The following is a 19,727-nucleotide window of genomic DNA, read 5'->3' on the forward strand; positions in this document are numbered from 1 at the left end:
CTGCCGGGTGGGAAATTGTATTGTGGTATTGATCCGCACTTTGCTGATTATTAATGAAGTGAGCGCCTTTAAGATGCTTGCCAACCATGTGAGTTTCTTTTTGGCAAGTTTCCTGCTTACAACTCCTGCCTGTGTCTTTCATAGTTTTGCTTTTTGTTTTTCCCTGATTGATTTATAAGCGTTCTCGAGATCATCTAGTTGACGATAATAGGCACTGAAATGTATTCGCCCAATCTGGGGCTTAATCTTTTCTCTTTTGTGTAAATAACTTGTAAGTTTTGACATAAATGTATAGGGCTTTTCCTGTATTTGCTTTTCCTGTATCCTGTGTGTGCTTTTGACTGACTCCCAATGGCTTTCATTTTCCAACGTACACTTTAATAATCAGAAAAGTATAGCAAAACGTTATTTTTTAAAAGTAGACAAAAGCCTCCTCCAAGGCAGCGACCCCATCCTCTTCCTCGTGGTCTATCTAGCCTGAGAATGGTGTCCACCAAGTACCAGGTACTTAATAAATGACCATGAAAAAGATCACAAGGAAACACATCAAAATGTTAAGCAATTTGTCATTAGGGTGTGGGACTATGAGTTACTTTTTAATTTTTTCCATTGTCCTTTAATTTCCAAAGTTTCTAAATCATATTACCTTTAACATTGGGATGAGTTAGGTTTATTTTGGGAAAACATACTATGACGTATGAAGTCAATCCCAACATTAATTTCTTTTTCTTCAAAAAGATCTTATTTTTTTTTTTTGGAGACTGTGTCTCACTATCACCTGGGCTACAGTGCCGTGGCGTCATCATAGCTCAATGCAACCTCAAACTCCTGGGCTTAAGCGATCTTCCTGCTTCGACTCAGCCTCCCGAGTACCTGGGACTACAGGTATGTGCCACCACGCCTGGCTAGTTTTCTTTTATTTTTTGTAGAGACAGGGTCTTGCTATGCTGTCCAGGCTGATTTTGAACTCCTGACCTCAAGCAATCCTCCTGCCTTGGCCTCCCAAAGTGCTGGGATTACCAGTGGGAGCCACCACGTCTGGCCCCAACACCTTGTTCTTTAGACTGAGTCTTTAGAAGAGGGTCTAAGGATGGGGGGGTGGTTCTGGCAGAGTCTGCGGGGAGGATCTGGTTGCAGGGGGTGGTGCCTCTGCGCCTCAGACTTACCTGCCTGAACATTTCCGGGAAGTCATAGATGTAGGTGGTCCCCAGGGACTGGGCCTGGAATCGCTTGGCCTGCAGCAGGTCCTTGGTGACGTAGGCAGTATTGATCAGCATCCCGTGCTGGGGCCCTTGTTTGTTTCCAAAGGAGTGAAACATGATCTGGACCAGAAGGAAAGGAAAGGAAGACAGAAAGTGAGAGAGCAGGTCACTCATTCCTCCCCAGTTCTCTCTGCCCTGTCCTCAACAACAAAACAATGTGGAGACGTCAGGCATGTCGAATCGAGTAACGATGGGCGTGCCTGGGATAGGCACAACGCTCTTCTTCACTGCTGTGGGCAACCAGGACAAGAAGGGACAGTGGGAGCTGGAGAGACACAGCTCTGAAAATGCAGCAGCCACAGTGCCACTCACATAAACAAGAGTGAGCACAGAGGCCGGGCACGGTGACTCACACCTGTAATCCTAGTGCTCTGAGAGGCCGAGGCAGGAGGATCGCTCAAGGTCAGGAGTTCAAGACCAGCCTGAGAAAGAGCGAGATCCCGTCTCTACTAAAAATAGAAAGAAATTAATTGGCCAACTAAAAATATATAGAAAAAATGAGCCGGGCATGGTGGTGCATGCCTGTAGTCCCAGCTACTCGGGAGGCTGAGGCAGGAGGATCGCCTGAGCCCAGGAGTTTGAGGTTGCTGTGAGCTAGGCTGACGCCACGGCACTCTAGCCCGGGCAACAGAGTGAGACTCTGACTCCAAAACAAAGGGTGAGCATAGAAACCAGTGAAATTGAATAAGATCTGTACTGGGGTTAACAGTCCTGTGCCAATGTCAACTTCCTGTTTTAATAATGGAAGACAGTCACATAAAATGTTCTCATCAGGAGAAGCCACATGAAGGGTACACGGGAACTTTCTGTGCGATTTTTTCGTCTGTACGAATTTGCAACTTCTTGAGATTCTTGAATCTTTTATTATTTCAAAATAAAAAGTGTATATATTAATATATACACACACAAAGACAGATTTACACACACGCTATATAAATATGTAAGCGAACACACACATATACAAATGACAGTCAAAAGGATATTTGATTTAATTTACAAAAGTCTGTTCTAAAACAGGTTGGGGAAAATACCTATTTTCCTATGTGAATCAATCTGGGAACTGCATTGTCATTGAGCACAGGACTCTATATATCATCCTAAGTGTCACCTAGAATGGATTAAATTTAGGAGGACTCATTCTCCCTCCCAGGATATGAACAACCAGGATTCAGAGGCTGCCGTGTTCACCCTAAAACTCAGAGGGGCCATCCCAGCCCGCACGGCAAGGCGAGGCGAGACAGCCACCGCATGTCACTCTCATCTACGCCTTGCCGTCCGAGCAGCCAGCCTCTGCTCTGGCTCAGACTTCCGTGCACTCGCCCCAGCCTTACATTTCCGGATCTGGGGTCGGTCACTTCTTCGTAGATGCTGATGTCCAGGTAGTAGCCCGACTCATTGGTGATGAACAGGCGGATGGGAATGGCGCTGCCGGTGGTGCTCTGGCGGATGTTGATCTTGACCTCGGCCTGCAGCACTCGGAGTTTCCACAGCCGGCTGCCGTAGCGCATGACCATGGAGCGCACGGACTCCTCGATCTGCCCCAAAACACAGCGACTCCAGCCTCAGAGCCCACTCATGCCACATGCACTCATAATAGCACCGATAACAACGGGATGAGGAGATACACCGTATGCAAAACGCCTGGGACATAAGTATCCAATAGAAAGTATTAGCTAATAACAGCCAGAGGCATCTTGCTAAGCATTTAAGTCCCATTAACTAGTTTTGCTCTCATAAGTCAGAGAGGCAGGCTTTTATCACCCATTGACAGATTGAAGAAACAGGCCGGCCTGACCTAGTGTTCCTACGTTATGCCTTCTTTATAGGCTGTGCAAGCCTGTGCACAGCGTTCTTTCAGAACAGCCTGGGGAAGCCAGGGCACCTGCGAGGGTCCCCTGTGCTCCGCAGACGCCAAATGGATGCACCAGGACTCCTTTCATCCCAGAACTCCCCCCCCCCCATGAAACTCTGCCCGCTGCCGATGAACCACGGCTTAGCCCCAGATCAGGGTCCTGCTCCCCTCCCCCACCCACGTGCGGTCCCCAGCAGAGCCCGGAACCAGGGAAAGGACAAAATTTTGTTTTGCAAGACATTTTAAGCATCTGTGTCATTCCTACGGTGAAGCGTGGCCCAGACAGGCCATGGCTAAGATAGGGCTGTGGCCTAAAAGAAGGCTCTAGAATTGAAGGGTGGAAGGTTTATTTTCCTCCTGCAGAAACTGAGGCTCCAATATGCACATATCGTGGTATTTGGGTCTGGCGTGGCGGGAGACAACACCCTGAAGTGACGTGGCAGGAAGAGCCATAAGGTTGAACCCAGAGCCTGGTGAGGGCACCCCACCCCCTAAAAAGGCGAGACCTTGGAGGGGTCCATGATGACGGTGGGCACGAAGTTGAGGAAGATGTGGTTGCAGTCGGTGCGCACGCTGGTGTTGTTGAAGGCCACCTCCAGCTCGTCCATGGCCTCCAGGAGCAGCCGCTCCCCCTCATTCTGCAGGTACTCGAAGGAGGCCTCCTGCCAAAGGGTGGGGGGCAGCTGCTCAGGCCGGGGGCGCAGGGCCCGCCCCGGGCTGGCCAGCCACGCAGCCGCAGAGAGGCAGAGGCAAGAGGAAGACACCCCCTCCCCCAAAAAGCGTGCCAGGCGAGGACAGCTCACTAGGGGCGAAAGGGTATCAAATGTGTCAAGCATATCGACCGTGTCTTTTATTTTCTGTATCACGACACTTGGACATCTAGGGCCTCGCAGATCTTGGAGGGACCCTCGAGCCAATTCCCAGAGATATAAACGATTCCACGTGAGTGCACTTTTCTTTTATTTATTTTCTTTATTTCTCTCTCTCTTTCTCTCTCTCTTTCTTTCTCTCTTTCTTTCTCTCTTTTTTTTTGACAGTCTTACTTTGTTGCCCAGGCTAGAGTGAGTGCCGTGGCGCCAGCCTCGCTCACAGCAATCTCCAACTCTAGCAATCCTTCTGCCTCAGCCTCCCGAGTAGCTGGGACTACAGGCATGTGCCAGCTAGTTTTTTCTATATATATATATATTAGTTGGCCAATTAATTTCTTTCTATTTATAGTAGAGACGGGGGGGGGGGGTCTCACTCTTGCTCAGGCTGGTTTCGAACTCCTGACCTTGAGCAATCCGCCCGCCTCGGCCTCCCAGAGTGCTAGGGTTACAGGCGTGAGCCACCGCGCCCGGCCAAGTGCACTTTTCAAACACAAACCAACCAATCCAGCGCCCACATCGCAACCACCTGCTGCATCTAAGCTCTCCCACACCTGCCCTGACTGCCCGTGGCCGGGAGCCAGAGAACGAGAGTCAGCCTCTGCACCCCACAGCCCTCTGAAATGATTCACATTAGCTAAGCCTAAACCTGTTCATCCTGGCCTGCCTGCTTCTTCCCACCGAAACCACCAGAAAGGCTCCCTCCGCCACCTGACCACCCCCATGTGCACCACCCCCATGTGTCCCCTTCTTCTCGGGAACTGTAACAAACCATCTTTTCAACCGCAATCATCTCCTGATCTGTTGGCCTGACCACACCTGAATAATAAAACCTATTAAAACATCCAGTTGACTGAGGTAGCAAAAAACTGAGAGCCGCTTAACATCCGCTGATAGGGAATTTAGTGATAAATAACACATCACACACACAGTGTGTTTGTGCAAGGAAACGGCACGCAGCGGACCAGAAAGAGCTCCACAAGCAGCTGACCAATGACAAAACAACAGTCTGTCCCCACTGAGCGCCTATCTGCGACATTATACCCCCAACTCTAGGTTGCAGGAATGGAATTAGGTACAGAAGGGGGTGCCAACGGGGCTGCCCCCTCGGTGGCAAGATTCTGGGTCCTTTCCATTCAATTTTTAAAAATAGTTTCCAGTGTTGTTTAGAATTTTCACAGTATAATCATGGATGACTTTTCTAAAGCAAGGGACAGTGAAAAATGATCACTCACTCCATGGGCAAAAATAAGAGATTCCGGAAAGAAACCAGTATGTTTCTAGCCTCTCAATTCTCTGCTCGTGCAGAGAGATCCACAGGATATAAGAAACAGATCCAAGTGCCACCAGCTGGGACATGATAATAGGCCACTACCCCTCTCCCGCCCTAGGCTGGAGCATCACGGAGCAGGGCCATGTGTGCCCGGTGCACCGTCCTACCCCCAGCGTGCAGCCCAGGGCCTGGCACCGAGCAGGAACTTGAGGAAGGGAAGACCGGAGCGCGAAGGACCAACCTGGAGAAAGAAACACTCTGCAGCACCTTACCTTTGTAATCAGGTCGGAGTGCCTGATGATGGCCCGGACGAAGAACCGGTGGTCTGTCACTTCCACCCCTTCCTTGACCCTGGCAGCACCCAGGTAAAGGTGCATCTTGTGGTTGGCGCAGGGCACGGCCGTCAGGTCGAAGTTGCGCATCCGGCTGAGCTCTAGCTGGAAGGCCAGGGCAGGCTCCAAGTGACGGTAGATGCGGTCTTCTGCAAACTGTAGGCCGCCCAGAGAAAGCAGACAGACAGACAGACAGACACACACACACACACACACAAGGTTTGACATCGGGGCTGCGTGACTGCTCGGTTCATGCCTTATTCTGCAGACACCTGGCATTCGCGAGTTTAGCACTCAGGAATGTAGTGTTCATTGTGAGCACCTAATTCTGAGCAACCCCCAGGGTGCAAGACATTTGAGGTTTTGCTAAGATCTGGGAAGAGCTATGAGCACTGCAAGACTGGCGTGCTGGGTGCTGGGTGCTGGGTGCGCCTCTCGGTTCCTGGGGGAGGGTAGCTAGTTCCCAGCACCTTTCAGCGACACCAGGCTCGTCTCTGTCATGGCATTCGCAAGAAGTGTCCAACCCTTGGTTTCTTGGTGGACACTGTCCCCAAAAGAAATGACTGACAGTGCTAGAGAGCAAACTGAAAACAAAAAAAGAAGAAGCTACAAAAAAGGATGGGTATTCGCTGGAAAAGTAAGGCTTTGGGTAAATTAAAATACAGATGCTGGATTTGGTGGGGTCTTGAATCTGTTTGGGAACAAGCCTGCTGTTCTAGAACAGGGATGAGCAAACTTTTTATTAGAAGGCCAGATGGTAAATGTCTCAGGCTGACAGATCGTACGGGCTCTGTCACAGCAACTCAATTCTGCCACTGTAGAGTGACAGCCACAGTAGACAATATGGAATCCAATGGGTGTGACCGTGCTCCAAATAAAAACTTTGTTCATAAAAACAGGCAGCTAGTGTGCAAGTCATAGTTTGCCAACCACTGTTCTAGAAGAGCATAAGAATGGCCGGGCTTGGTGGCTCACGCCTGTAATCCCAGCACTTTGGGAGACCGAGGCGAGAGGGTCGCTTGAGGCCAGGAGTTCAAGACCAGCCTGGGCAACACAGCTAGACCCCTATCTCTAAGAAAAAGAGGCTGGTATAAAACAGTCTTCCTGAGTATACCAGCAAGCACGAAAATTATCCAAAACAAGACAGAAACATGTAGGGAGGCAGAGAGGGCAAGGTTCTCTGGTTCTGAGCTCTGCGCAGACAACACAAGGTCTCTGATTGGAAATACAACCTCAGAGGAAGAATGGAATCTACATAAAAGTTGCTACATGCTAGAATCTGGGGCTGCCTTAAGGACTGGGGGCTGCATTCATCACAAATATCAAAGATGCCAGGGAAGAGAGAACAACGCCATTGCTTCTGGCCATACCTCGTCTCTTGCTCTGAATGTGAAAAACTTGGGAAATTCTTTCTGCAAAAAGAAATCCACACAAAAGACAATTAAATCAACTCATCGAAAGATGTGTGTGCTTATTTTGTGATTGTGAATGAGAACCCAGTCTGCTTCTAGAATGAATCATTTGGAGAGCCTTCTCCTGTCTAGCAATTGATCTCTCCCACCCTGGTCCACAGAATAAACATCAGACCGATGGCACTGAGGCTTGGAGAACGGAAAAGAGATGAACTGAGCACTCGACTGACCTCTTGGGCAATCAGGAACGTGATTCTTCGGAGTCCATAATCCACAAGGATATTTTTCTGCGTTAAAAGGCAAAGACATAATGGAATGTTATCTGACCGCAGAATGGACTGCAGTACCACCACCTGTTACCACACAAACGAGCTTTGCAAACGTGAAGTTAAGTGGGGGAAGCCAGTCACAAAAGACCTCCTATCGCATGATTCCATTTAGACGAAATGTCCAGAATTGGCAAATGTACTGAGACAGAAAGTAGCTGAGTGGCTGCCCGAGGCTGGGGTGGGAGAGGGCTCCGGGCTGGGGAGCAACCGTAACTGCTAATGGGTACTAGGCTTTGCTGGGAGGTGACAAAAAAGTTCCAAAATTGATCCTGATCATAACTGCGCAACTCTGTGCATATACTGAAAGACATTCAATTGCACACTTTTTAAATGGGTTAATTGTGTAGTATGTGAATTATTTCTCCATAAAGCTGTCATAAAAAACGATAGTCCAAGCATCCTGTTGTACACTGTAAATATATATAACATTGGGATACAGCCAGTTGTCTTGGGGTGGGGGGTAACAGTGAACGGAGGAGGCACAGGATGGCTTCGGGGGGGCCCGGGAGGTTTGTTTCTTCATCTGAATGTTGGTTATACTTGGGCGTTCACTCTGAAATTCACCAAGCTATATACATTTATGATTTGTGCACTTCAATTAAAAATTGCCCGAGAAAAGGACGAAACCGTTCCCTCGTCACTCTCTCAATGAAATAAATACTACTATAGGCGGATTTATGGGGAAAGAAAAACACCCAGAAGACAAGAAAACAAAGTTATTATTTGATTTGCCAATATGGGAAGCAAAATTGTTAGGGACATCCTGGATTTTCAGTGTGACATCCCAATGCACAAATGAGGTGACGCCTGAGCTCGCTGGGCACTTTTCTGCCTCCCAATGTCAGCTACTTCGAGAAGAAACACGCTGCACAGAAACACGCCACCATTTTATTTTTTTATTTTGAGACAGAGTCTCACTCTGTTGCCCAGGCTAGAGTGAGTGCCGTGGCGTCAGCCTAGCTCACAGCGACCCCAAACTCCTGGGCTCAAGTGATCCTCCTGCCTCAGCCTCCCGAGTAGCTGGGACTACAGGCATGCGCCACCATGCCCGGCTAATTTTTTCTATATATATTAGTTGGCCAATTAATTTCTTTCTATTTATAGTAGAGACGGCGTCTCACTTTTGCTCAGGCTGGTTTCGAAATCCTGATCTCGAGCAATCCGCCCGCCTCGGCCTCCCAGAGTGCTAGGATTACAGGCGTGAGCCACCACACCCGGCCCCTGCCACTATTTTCACAGTGGCTACATCTCAGAGGATGGGGCTATGGGTTTTTGTTTTAAAACCTGCTTTTCAGATTTCCCTGCATCATAAACATTTTCTACAATGAACACCAATACACTGTGGAGTTGTCAAGCAAAGGGTACATATATCTTTGAAAATAATGTCCCTAAGCTTTCCTAGAATTCTCCAAGATTTGGCCTCATAGCATCTGCCACCCATGAAGCAGCAGGCCAGGTCCTCCAAGGGACCTCAAGGCAGACAGAGCTAAGAGGCGTCCCTCCTACCAAGATAACATGGGGAATAAAAAACACATATACACATAAACAGACTAAAAAGCAACTGAAAATCCCCAAGTGTTCTTGAAGTTGTGACCAAAGTCAGGGGGGTACAGACCTCATACCAGACAGCATGCCTGGCACATCTGATTATTTTATGAAGAATCTCAGACCCCATTTTACAGATGGGAACACTGAGGATCAGAAAGGTAAAGTCACTTGCCCCAGGTCACACAGATGCCTGGTCAGTGCCCTTGCACTGTTCTACAACCTCCCATTGCCACGATCCTCCACATCTGCCTGTCTGCAGCCGAGGACCCTAGATGTAGGTAACAGCTATCCCCACTGCCAGGGTGACAATATGCATGGTGACAGCCACCACAGGCTTACAAAGCAACCTGCAGTTACCTGCCCAAACAGTCAATGTTGCTGGCCAGTTTTTAAATTGCAAATTTCTGGGTTATTCCAACAAAAACATTCCCCCTAAACCCCAAACTATTCACTGAGCATGCCCTCTGTGCTCACGACAGGCTAAGTGGCATGCATATTTTGTCATTTAATTGCTACAAGACCCCAGAGGAGAGAAATGCTGTGCCACCTTCAGCTACCTCCACTCAAGGTCACCGGCCACGAGGGAGGACAGAGCTGGGATGGAAAGGCCGCCCCCAACACCGCTCTGGGGCATGGACCACCTCGCCGAGACCAGCACCTCCCCTTTCCGCGGGGCCCCCCGCCCGCCTGCCCCCACCGAGCACAGCGCTCCTGGGGCACCTTGGACTGTACGAACGTCCGCAAGATGAGCACCAGCGCCTCGTCCTCCAGATGGTCTGCACACTGGATGGCCACGTTCAGGATGTGGATGGGCTCTTCCCGGAGGCTCTAAGGGGCAAAAGCAAGGTGGCGCGGGGGTGTCGAGAAGGGCTGGGGCCACGGCCCACCCCTCCCCGGGCTGCTCCCTGCGCTTGGACGCTTGCCTTGCAGTCCTCCTCGGAATACAGGGAGGCGCGGGCCTTGCTGAAGAGGGGGGCGTCTCTGGGCACGTTGGCAAAGCAGGAGATGACCTCGTCAAAGTTCCTGGGGGCCGCGGGCAGAGAGGGAGGGTGAGGGGCTGCTGTCCCGGGGGGCCGTGGCTCGCACCTCCGAGCCAGGATCCCACCCAACCCTGCGCAGAGCTCGGACGAGGCGGCTCCCTGTCTAGGTCCCAGGCAGCCCTGCCGGGGTCTTTCCCCAAAGGGAAGGATGGGCCTCTGCGATCGTGTTCAGGAACAGAGGGGAGGGGGTCCCTGTACTTTGGGACAGCAGCTCTCAGCTTCCCCTTTCACTGGCTGGGAGACCCTAGAGACCTCACACCACCCCTGAATCAAACGAGGACTTTAAGAGTCATCACCTCGCGGGGCTCTTGCAAAAACCCAACGAGATGATCCAAGCACAATGCTGACCACACAATAAAAGGTTGAGAAAAGACCGAAACAGTAATAGTACTGCCAGCCAACATGTACTGAGCATGTTATCTTGCACATTCATTATACTTTAAATATACGATATCATGTAGTATCTCATTGAATGTTCATGGCACCCCTAAAAAGTTGGTCCTTCTATTATTCCCATTTTGTAGATGAGAAAACTGAGATACAGGGAAGTTAAGCCATTTGTTGATCTCACGGCCGGGAGATGCAGAGGCAGGACTCTGGCTCAGCAGAGCAGGCCAGCGGCCACACAGGCTCATGCCCGCGGCTGCAGTGCTGTTATGAACTCGCTGCGCCGTGTATACGGGTCTGCCCCACCCCACGCGTTTAGGAGGCTGGGCCACACTGGGTACCTGGTGAAGTCCTCGAATCTCCTGAAGGCCACCATGGCCCCCATGCGCTGGCACAGGGGCGAAAACCCGCTGTCCATGAAGAGCTCCGTGCTGTGCCGCAGCAGGTCGGGGTTGCTGATGCTGATGGGCATGGCCATACTGGGGAGGGGCGACCACAGGTGGGGGGTGAGACGGCTGCTCGCGGGCCCGACCCTAAGAGCTCCTACCGCCCCTGAAGCTTCAAGTGAGCTAGACCAGGATTAGAGCCCTCCCGAAGCGGGGCTTAAAATGCTGTGGGGGGGATGAAGGTTGGGGCCAGGGGCTGAGGTGTCTCATCCGATTCCTTACAACCTGGTACAGAGGATGAGCTCCACAAGTGAACGAATGAATGAATGAATGAATGACGCGTGCATGCATGCAAGAAAGTCCAGCCCCAACACAGTCCCGAGGTAACTCCAAATGGTGAATGTGGTTACACGGAGAATAAACAAATAGTCTCAGCATCAATGTCCCTTGGAGACCCCCAGCCGTGGGCAGCTGGTGTGGGGGCTGGCTGGGTCCTGAGGGAACCCCCAATTCTTCCCCCTCCATCAAATCTGCTCTTGGGACAAAGCCAGCAGCCTATGAGAATCTAGAAAGCCACTGCCCCCAGGAATGAATGCAAATGGGCCACCCAAGGTTGTTAGAATCAGGCCCAGGCATCAGGTACAGGAGGGGTTACCAGATGTCGTGCAGGAGGGTCAGCACAGCGGGCCTGAGACTGCTCCCGGAAGGGAGACCTGCTCGCAACGGTGGCCTGTGGCTGGCGTCTGGAAACTTGGATTTGGGGAGGGTTGCCATCATCCCCTGAATGATAAGAGTGGCTCGCTGGCCCTGACCTATTTGTACGGACGGTATGGTTCATGCTCAAGGCCTTCTTTCTTCTGGGAGCCTGGGATTTTCACGCCAGGCAGAGGATGCTTATGCAATCAGCTGCCAATCAAAAGCCTGGCGCTGTGTCTCTAATGACCCAGCAGCCAACCCTTCACAAGTGTTGCCACAACCCATTGCTGGGGGGAATTAAGTGTGTCCCACGTGAATCCACCGAGAGAGGACCCTGCAGCTTGCGCCTGGTTTCCTCTGGACTTCAGCCCACGTGCCTTTTGCCTTTGCTAATTCTGCTTAGGATCCTTGCACGGCAATAAGTCAGATGCATAAACACGACTTTATACTGAGTCCACCCAGTGAATGATCGGACCTGAAGGTGCTCCCGGGGACCCCCCAGACAGGTGTGTGCATTCCTGTTGAGTACCCCTGAAATCATAATCCAGACACCCCCTTTCTCCTGCACAGCCAAACCCAGAGGTCACAGACTGGCACAGCGGCGTGGCTGAGTGCAGCCTACACACTGACAGTGGTCCGGGCAGCATGTTTAACATCCATGAATTAACATGTACTCACTGCATGTGAATTAGCTGCCCCACTGAAATATTGAGGGATTTCGGATTTTTTTAAAAACAAAATCTAGGTGTCCTGCTTCCGGTGAAAAAAACCCACAGAAAGGTCTGGCGGTGACGGCCACGTCCCCACAGGGTAACAGAGAACAGAGCCAGACAGCAGCCCCGCAGCGGGGCACGGCCAGCTCCCTCCCAGCGCCCACAGGAAGCCCTGCTGACCTCTCGTCCGGCCTCATCTTGGGTCTCAGTGACCCAGTTCACCTCGTGCCTGGTGCTCTGGACACAGGTGTCTGCCGGCACCAAGCCAGGCCTTCCTGGGGACGTCACTCCTCAAAGGGCTGGGGGGGGGCAGCCACAGCCCTTTGGCCCTCAGGGCCACTGTGAGACCCTTACACGGTCCGGGAATCTTTCCAGGGTCCTCAGTGTCTCTCTGGGTCAAAACAGGACCCTGAATCTACATGTACGTCCTTTCTATAAAACAAGGGACAGCCACAGCTCTTAAGAGAGCCACCTTCCTTTCCCCATGGGGCTGGACCGCCGAGACAATACAACCAAAAGAGAGAAGAATTTCCTCCTAGAGGTAGACAGCTGCGAAGTGTCCCACACCTCCCGGAACCCGCAACACGATGCCAGGCAGCTAGCCGTCCGTCCCCTTTCCCCTCAACGGGCAAAATGCCACAGTCCTTTACTTTTTTCTTTTTTAAATAAGAATGGTAAAAAAGAAAAAATGATAAATAGGGAACGAAGGAGCTTCATGGGGAAGCTGCTCTTCTTTGTTCATCCAAAGCAGAGCAGCACCTTTCTTCTTAAAACCCACGGGAGGAGAAACTTATCTCCTAAAACCCTAGGAGGCTAGAAAAATCCCTGCTCCAAGAGAACCCTTGGCAAGTCATACTGCTGCCCCCACCACCAAAAAAAGAAGAAAAAAAGAAAAAGAAAGCATGAACCCTGTTGCCTGCATAGATCTGACCAACTGAACCCCCAAATCATGAGGACGCCATTGCGGCCACAAGCGAGGCCTGGGGAACCCCCCTGAGAACCGGACCAGAGGAGCGCGGGGACAGCAAGCAGATGCTCTGCACTCCAGGGAGGCGGAGCCGCTTTAGGGGAAGGCGTTGCACTCCGCCTGGCCAGAGCAGAGCTCCGGGCCCTGAAATAAGGCGGATTAAACAAGAGATCGGGAGCCGGGGGACCCAGATGTCCCCGCGTGAGAACTGCGCTGCGGCTGTGGAGGGCAGAGTGCGGTGGACACGGACAAGCCAACAAGCGTGCCCGAGCCCTGGCTGGGAGGGCCCGCGAAGGCCACGTTAAGAGCTTGCAGGGGGGAGCACGGCCGGGGCTCAAACTCCTACTCTGCAGGTGTGAGAGGCGCGCTGCCTCCGTGCGCCGGGGCGGGCCTCGGGCTTCCCATCTGTGAAATAGGGATGCAAGCACACTTCGGCCGACAGAGGGTAAGGGCTGCATGGGACGAGCGTGGCCGTAGTGACAGCCACCATGGCAGCACGCAGCCAGACAGCAACAACAGGGTCGCTCAGACTTGTCACTGGGACCGCTGCTATCCGACAACTTTCTCCATGCAGGAACTGCCCTAAACACTGTCATGTGCCTTATCCCATTTGCTCTCCCCAGCGGTCTGGGATTGCACTGTCCGCTAGAACGTTCTATGGTGATTGAATGTTCTAGAACTGCGGTGTGTCCGATGGGGCAGCCATGAGCCACATGCGGCTACTGAGCACCTTCAACGCAGCTGGTATAGCCAGGGAGCTGAACTGTAATCTCATTTCAAGTTAAACAGGCACGTGTGGGTCGCGGCTACTGCACCGGGCGGTTCAGATGGAGGAGGTAGACTCTGGATCGTCTCTGTTTTACAGAGAGGGACAGGGGCGGCGGGGAGACCTCAGCACGCCCAGACATACTTGCTGGGTCTCCCCGGAGACAGGACCGCAGGGGTCAGGGAGAAAAGGAGCCCGGCCCGTCCCCAGGCACGCGCCACTCCGTACCGGTTTGGGTGGGAAGAGGGCAGCATGAACTGGAACTCCACCACGCAGGTGCCGTCCGGGAGCTGCCGGTGCTGCAGGCTGTTCAGCTCGTAGGCGATGTAGCCCCTCCGCACGTACACCTGTGCGAGCAGAAGGGTCAGCGCGACAGACGCCCCTCGGCACGCAGAGCACACTCACGACCTGAGAAGTCACAGGCAGCCTCCCGACTGCGAGACCCACAGGGTCTAAAAGACACGGCAGAGGCCGGGCGCGGTGGCTCACGCCTGTAATCCCAGCACTCTGGGAGGCCGAGGCCGAGGCGGGCGGATTGCTCGAGGTCAGGAGTTCGAAACCAGCCTGAGCAGGAGCGAGACCCCGTCTCTACTATAAATAGAAAGAAATTAATTGGCCAACTAATATATATATATAAAATTAGCCGGGCATGGTGGCGCATGCCTGGAGTCCCAGCTACTCGGGAGGCTGAGGCAGGAGGATCCCTTGAGCCCAGGAGTTTGAGTTTGCTGTGAGCTAGGCTGATGCCATGGCACTCACTCTAGCCTGGGCAACAAAGCGAGACCCTGTCTCAAAAAAAATAAATAAATAAAAATAAAAGACACAGCAGAGAGGGAAGACTCTGAGCTCGGAGGACGCAGAGAGGAGAAAAAGCCACCGCCAGCCCCAAAGCAACAAGGCAGTCATCTCGTATTTTCCTAAAAGGACCCTAAAAGAGCAGGAATAAAAACTCTGATTTCCTGAGTAACTAACAAAACACTACCGGGCTCTAATCTGGGGTTTGCTGCTGGCCACGCCCTTCTTGTCCCATCACATACAGGCAGGCACCTTAAGTTGTCACCTAAACTCCTTCAGGCTCCTGTAGTTCTAAGCAGAAAAGTCTTTCAAAGGCATTGAATAAATGTGAGTACTTTTTTTTTTTTTTTAAATAGAGATGGGGGTCTCACCATGTTGCTCAGGCTGGTCTCAAATTCCTGGCCTCGAGTGATCCTCCTGCCTTGGCCTCCCAGAGTGCCAGGATTACAGTTTGGAGGAGGTGCCTTGGACTCAGCTCTTGGGGGTTAGTATGTGACTGTGCCCGGCTGGAATGACTCGGGAGATCGGCGGTGGTCACCAGCACAGACTCCGGAATCGGGCGGATGGAGCACGAAACCTGGTTCTGCCGCTTCCTAGCTGTGTGACCTTGTGCGAGTCACTTTGCCTCTCTGAGCCTCAGTTCCTCCCTGTGTGAGTGTAGTGCCCGCCTAGCAGAATGAATGATACGATCCCACAATGGAAAGGCGTGTGGCCCGGGGTGGGGCGCGGGGTGGGTGGCAGCGAGTGCTAGAACTGGCGAGGTCAGTACTGTCACTCTGGGACTCACCTCCAAGGACGCCATGCACACGACTTTGTTAGCGTGATAGAAGAACGAAGGCAGGACGTCAAAGATGGTCGTTTCTGAAAGTATTAATTTCTGCGGGAGACGAAAAGGGAAACAAAGGAAAGTGTTAATGACTGTGAACAGCTGTTAACCCCCAGCTGGAGGGGCGGGCGCCGTGTGACCGGGTAGAAGCCCTTCTTGCTGCTACCGCTAAGAGTGGCCGGTGGCCCGCAGTGCAGGGGACTCTTCCCGAGTCCGATCACGAAGATCCAAGTGAGTGAGGCCCCCGGGCTGCGGTGCAGAGGGTGGAAGGAGGGAGGCGGCCTCACCTTGAGGTTCTCCGGGCAGAACTGGTGGCCGTACATGTCGATGGCGGACAGGAAGATGGACTCCACCTGGTTGTGGCGCAGCTCGTAGGAGGGGAGGTGGGAGGCAATCAGGACCTGCGGGGGACAGCACGGAGGGCCGGGGTGAGACGACCTCCCCAGGGGAGAGGGCCTGAGGGCCAGACGTGGGACGGCGCACCCGGGGACCGCGCCCGGAGACCCTACCTGTCTGGCCCGGAGGGCCACTTTGCAATGCTCGCTCTTGCTCAGCTGAGTGAGCTCATTGAGGATGGAGGTCAGCTCGTCGGACAGGGAAGGGTCTGGGCCACAGAGCTCATCCTTTGGGGACAAAACCGGAATGCAGCAGATGGCTTTTCTGCGGCCGAGAGAGAGAACATCCCAGCACCACCCTCCGCCCAGGGGCGCGGCTGCCCAGCAAGCCAGACGGCTGCCCAGCCTAACACGTTAGAAAGCTGGCCACGGACCGGGCGCGGTGGCTCACGCCTGTAATCCTAGCTCTCTGGGAGGCCGAGGCAGGAGGACTGCTCGAGGTCAGGAGTTCGAAACCAGCCTGAGCAAGAGCAAGACCCCATCTCTACTATAAATAGAAAGAAATTAATTGGCCAACTAATATATAGAGAAAAAATTAGCAGGGCATGGTGGTGCATGCCTGTAGTCCCAGATACTCGGGAGGCTGAGGCAGCAGGATTGCTTGAGCCCAGGAGTTTGAGGTTGCTGTGAGTTGGGCTGACACCATGGTACTCACTCTAGCCTGGGCAACAAAGTGAGACTCTGTCTCAAAAAAAAAAAAAAAAAAGAAAGAAAGAAAGCTGGCCACTACCTTCTATGTACAAAAACCCCTAAAACCACTTTTCTTCTTGTTAACTTGGGTGAAACTATTTCATCTCATTACTGTAGCTCACCGTATCATGTTTTGTTTTGTCACTAACAAAGTCCTATGACCACTGAATTGATATTCAGAAACTAGGTCCCCTCATGCTTAGACGCCCCACCTTCTAGGTAATTCTCATGTGCAGCCATGGTTAAAAGCTACTGCATGAGATTTTTAAGTGATTCCTTATAAAAATACCGGTATTTATGAATACATCTTGGTTAGGGTATTAACTATCCTATAAATCCATGGCCTAAATTCAGCCCACTGATTGTTTTTTGTAAATAAAGTTTTATTGGAACCCAGCCATGTTCATGCATTTACATATTGTCCATAGCTGCTTTCAGGCTATAAGAGCAGAGCTTTCAGATGTACCCTTTGTAATGGAAAGGAAAAGAAAATAAAAATAAATAAAAAATAAAAGATAAAAAAAAAGAGCAGAACCCTTGCAAGAGGGGCTAAAGAATGACAAACCTAAATTATTTACTATCTGGGACCTTTTACAGAAAAAAAATTGTCAGCCCCTTTTTGCTATAAGCCAAGGCCAAGTCTCCCCTTCTTTCCTGATCCTACATTTTCCAAACCAGTCAATCAGGGACGTATTAAGGAGAAAAACCTTTAGTTGTAAAAGACTGCTCAGTAGAAGGAGAAATTAAGAGCAAAGAAACTCCGTACCTTCTTCAAGAAGGAAAAATGAAAGACCTACCACAAGACTTGGAATCCAAAGTCCCCTAATAGCTCACGACTCTGAAGCCAGGCTGTGGGTTCAAGTCCCAGCTCCGCGCTTATGAGCTGGGTGCTCCTGGGCAAGTGGCCTCACCTCTCTGTGCTCTGGCTGAGGGAGGTGAGAGCAGTACGTACCTTCCAGGGTTGCTATGAGAGCTAAATGAGCTAATATTTATTTGTAAAGTACTTTAAGAGTGCCTGGCACAAAGTGGGAGCTTTGTAAGCGTTAGGCATGGTCTCCCAGGAGCCAGCAGTTCCCACCCACTGCCTGATTTTTGTAAACAAAGCTTTACTGGAGTACAGCCATGCCAGTTCAACTACACCGTACGATGGCAGTGTCGAGTGGGCAGGACAGAGACCGTACCCACCCGCAAAGCCTGAATTATGTACCTTCTGGACCTTTTATGAAGAAGTTTGTGGAGTCCTGCCCCAACCCCGGCTTGGGTAAAGGGAACCCTTCCTGCTTACAATCAGCATGATCACCAGCTGGTTCTTCTTGGCCACCTGCGAGTGGGAGAAGATGCAGTCCAGCACCTGCGACATGTCTGGCTTGAACTTCTCCCGGAGGTTTATCACACACTTGTCGTAGTGGGCTACAGGGGAGACAAAAGACCACCACGGGGGTAAGGCTCAGGCTTCTCCTCGATCCCCCTGCCTGGTGGCTTGTCACCGGTGCCACCACCGGTGGCAGTGGCAGCATCTCTTGCCTTGTTGGAAATGGTGCTCGACGTGCAAATATCTTCGCAGCAGATCCAACACCACTGTTTTCATATAGCCGCGGGTCCCACTGCGGTATCTGGGTAGGAAGGAAAGGCCGACCTTAATGCCCACGTTCCCCTCCTCCTGCACCTGAGTATCTCCAGCCAGCACTTTTATGATTATATTAATTTAAAAAAAAGAGAAAACAGTAATAAAGTATCTGCGGAGGCCGAGGCAGGAGGATCGCTTGAGCCCAGGAGTTTGAGTCCAGCCTGGGCAACATAGCGAGACCCCATCACTATAAAAAAAAATATTTTTTAAAAATGAATTAAAACAAATAAAGTTTAAAAATAATAATAATAATACTTTTTTTTTTTAAAGCATCTGGAGGCTGTGCCTTCTAATCCTTAGTCCTACAAGGGACTTTTGCTCTAACTCTGCAGGCCAAAGACAGTAGTGGCTTGTTCCACGTCCCACATCACACTGGAGACCAAGCTGCAGTAGAACTCAGTAGAACTCAGGCCTGAGCCTGAGCCTTGGTAGGGCACCTGCCCTGGTCCAGGGAGAAGGGAAAAAATGTAAGAGTTAAGATGCCGAACAAAGACAGCCAATTTTAGCAGCCTTTCACCATTAAGAGCAAAAATTTCAATTAACCACCCAACGTGTAAAGACAGTTTTAAAAAGACAAAGTGAAAAGACGTTTACCAAAAGATCCCCATGTCCATTTCACTTTGTTTTTGAAACAATATTTGAACCCAATGTCACCCCAAAACATTTCCTCTTCTGAAATATTTCTGAACACAGGGAATCGAGTTTCTTAGGAGAGGCAATACTGAGTTTTAGGGAAGTAGAAACCAACTTAACCCCAGCATCACCAAACACCAACAACAAAAGACAGCAAGAACCTAACACAATCACTGATCCAAATGTGATTTTAAAACAACATAGGACAGAGTTTGGATATTATGCACAGCCCAGAAAATTTGCTAGGAAATTCGATTAATTTATTTGTTCATTTCTCCTAGGTGATTCTCTGAAGCTTGAAAGATGGGTTTAAATTTAGCATTCGATGTGTTTTAGGGGAAAAGACTCCTCTCTTTTTGCTTTGTGAGCAACCACACTAAAATCTCCCTCCTTGGCTGCAATCCCTTATTGTCAGTCTGAGCCCCCACTAGCTGGGGTTTCCTTGGAAAGAGCAACATTCTTCCACAAGGTCACATTCTTTGCACCTGTGATAGCTTCTGGCACGTGGAAAACATGTGCTGAATCGATTGGTTCAACTCTGAGAATGCCTCGATTCTGTCTTCATAAGCAAGGCTTTCTTGCTAGGTAGATTTGTCATGAAAAGTGGCAAAAATTCTTTTTAGCATCAGACAGTCCTGCAGTAGACTACCCTGATCAGTAACTACTCGAGATAAAATACAAACCATTCATCAACTTTCCCTTGTGATGGTCCCAGAAATCACAATAACAATTCATACAGTCTTTTATCACACTAAAAACCATTTCGGCCCATTGTCTCATAATCCAAGCAACCAAAAGTATTCGCTAAAAGACATATCTTATAAAGCGCTTTTATTCCTATTTTGCCCAGTGGCAAACTGAGATTCACAGAAGTAAAGTGCCTTGCCCAGGTTTCCGCTGTTAGGAATGGCACTGCCAGGAATGCACTTTCC

At 50.9% G+C, this 19,727-nt stretch overlaps 1 protein-coding gene across 2 annotated transcripts in view; it reads right to left on the bottom strand.

The window, feature by feature from the left end:
• Positions 1 to 19,727, bottom strand: part of ACACB (acetyl-CoA carboxylase beta) — a 105,780-nt gene that overhangs the window by 21,034 nt on the left and 65,019 nt on the right. For both annotated transcript variants that reach the window (XM_012756613.3, XM_012756617.3), the window contains 15 exons: positions 18,060 to 18,148; positions 17,821 to 17,945; positions 15,960 to 16,073; positions 15,738 to 15,851; positions 15,412 to 15,501; positions 14,058 to 14,176; positions 10,643 to 10,780; positions 9,798 to 9,897; positions 9,595 to 9,702; positions 7,228 to 7,284; positions 6,956 to 6,997; positions 5,526 to 5,741; positions 3,621 to 3,776; positions 2,594 to 2,797; positions 1,167 to 1,322 (listed from right to left, as the gene is read on the bottom strand). In XM_012756613.3, the coding sequence (XP_012612067.2) occupies positions 1,167 to 1,322; positions 2,594 to 2,797; positions 3,621 to 3,776; positions 5,526 to 5,741; positions 6,956 to 6,997; positions 7,228 to 7,284; positions 9,595 to 9,702; positions 9,798 to 9,897; positions 10,643 to 10,780; positions 14,058 to 14,176; positions 15,412 to 15,501; positions 15,738 to 15,851; positions 15,960 to 16,073; positions 17,821 to 17,945; positions 18,060 to 18,148 (1,828 nt within the window). The remainder of the gene's footprint in view (positions 1 to 1,166; positions 1,323 to 2,593; positions 2,798 to 3,620; positions 3,777 to 5,525; positions 5,742 to 6,955; positions 6,998 to 7,227; positions 7,285 to 9,594; positions 9,703 to 9,797; positions 9,898 to 10,642; positions 10,781 to 14,057; positions 14,177 to 15,411; positions 15,502 to 15,737; positions 15,852 to 15,959; positions 16,074 to 17,820; positions 17,946 to 18,059; positions 18,149 to 19,727) is intronic.

This window comes from Microcebus murinus, chromosome 22 (genome assembly GCF_040939455.1).
Source record: "Microcebus murinus isolate Inina chromosome 22, M.murinus_Inina_mat1.0, whole genome shotgun sequence".
In the NCBI taxonomy this organism is placed as follows: Eukaryota; Metazoa; Chordata; class Mammalia; order Primates; family Cheirogaleidae; genus Microcebus; species Microcebus murinus.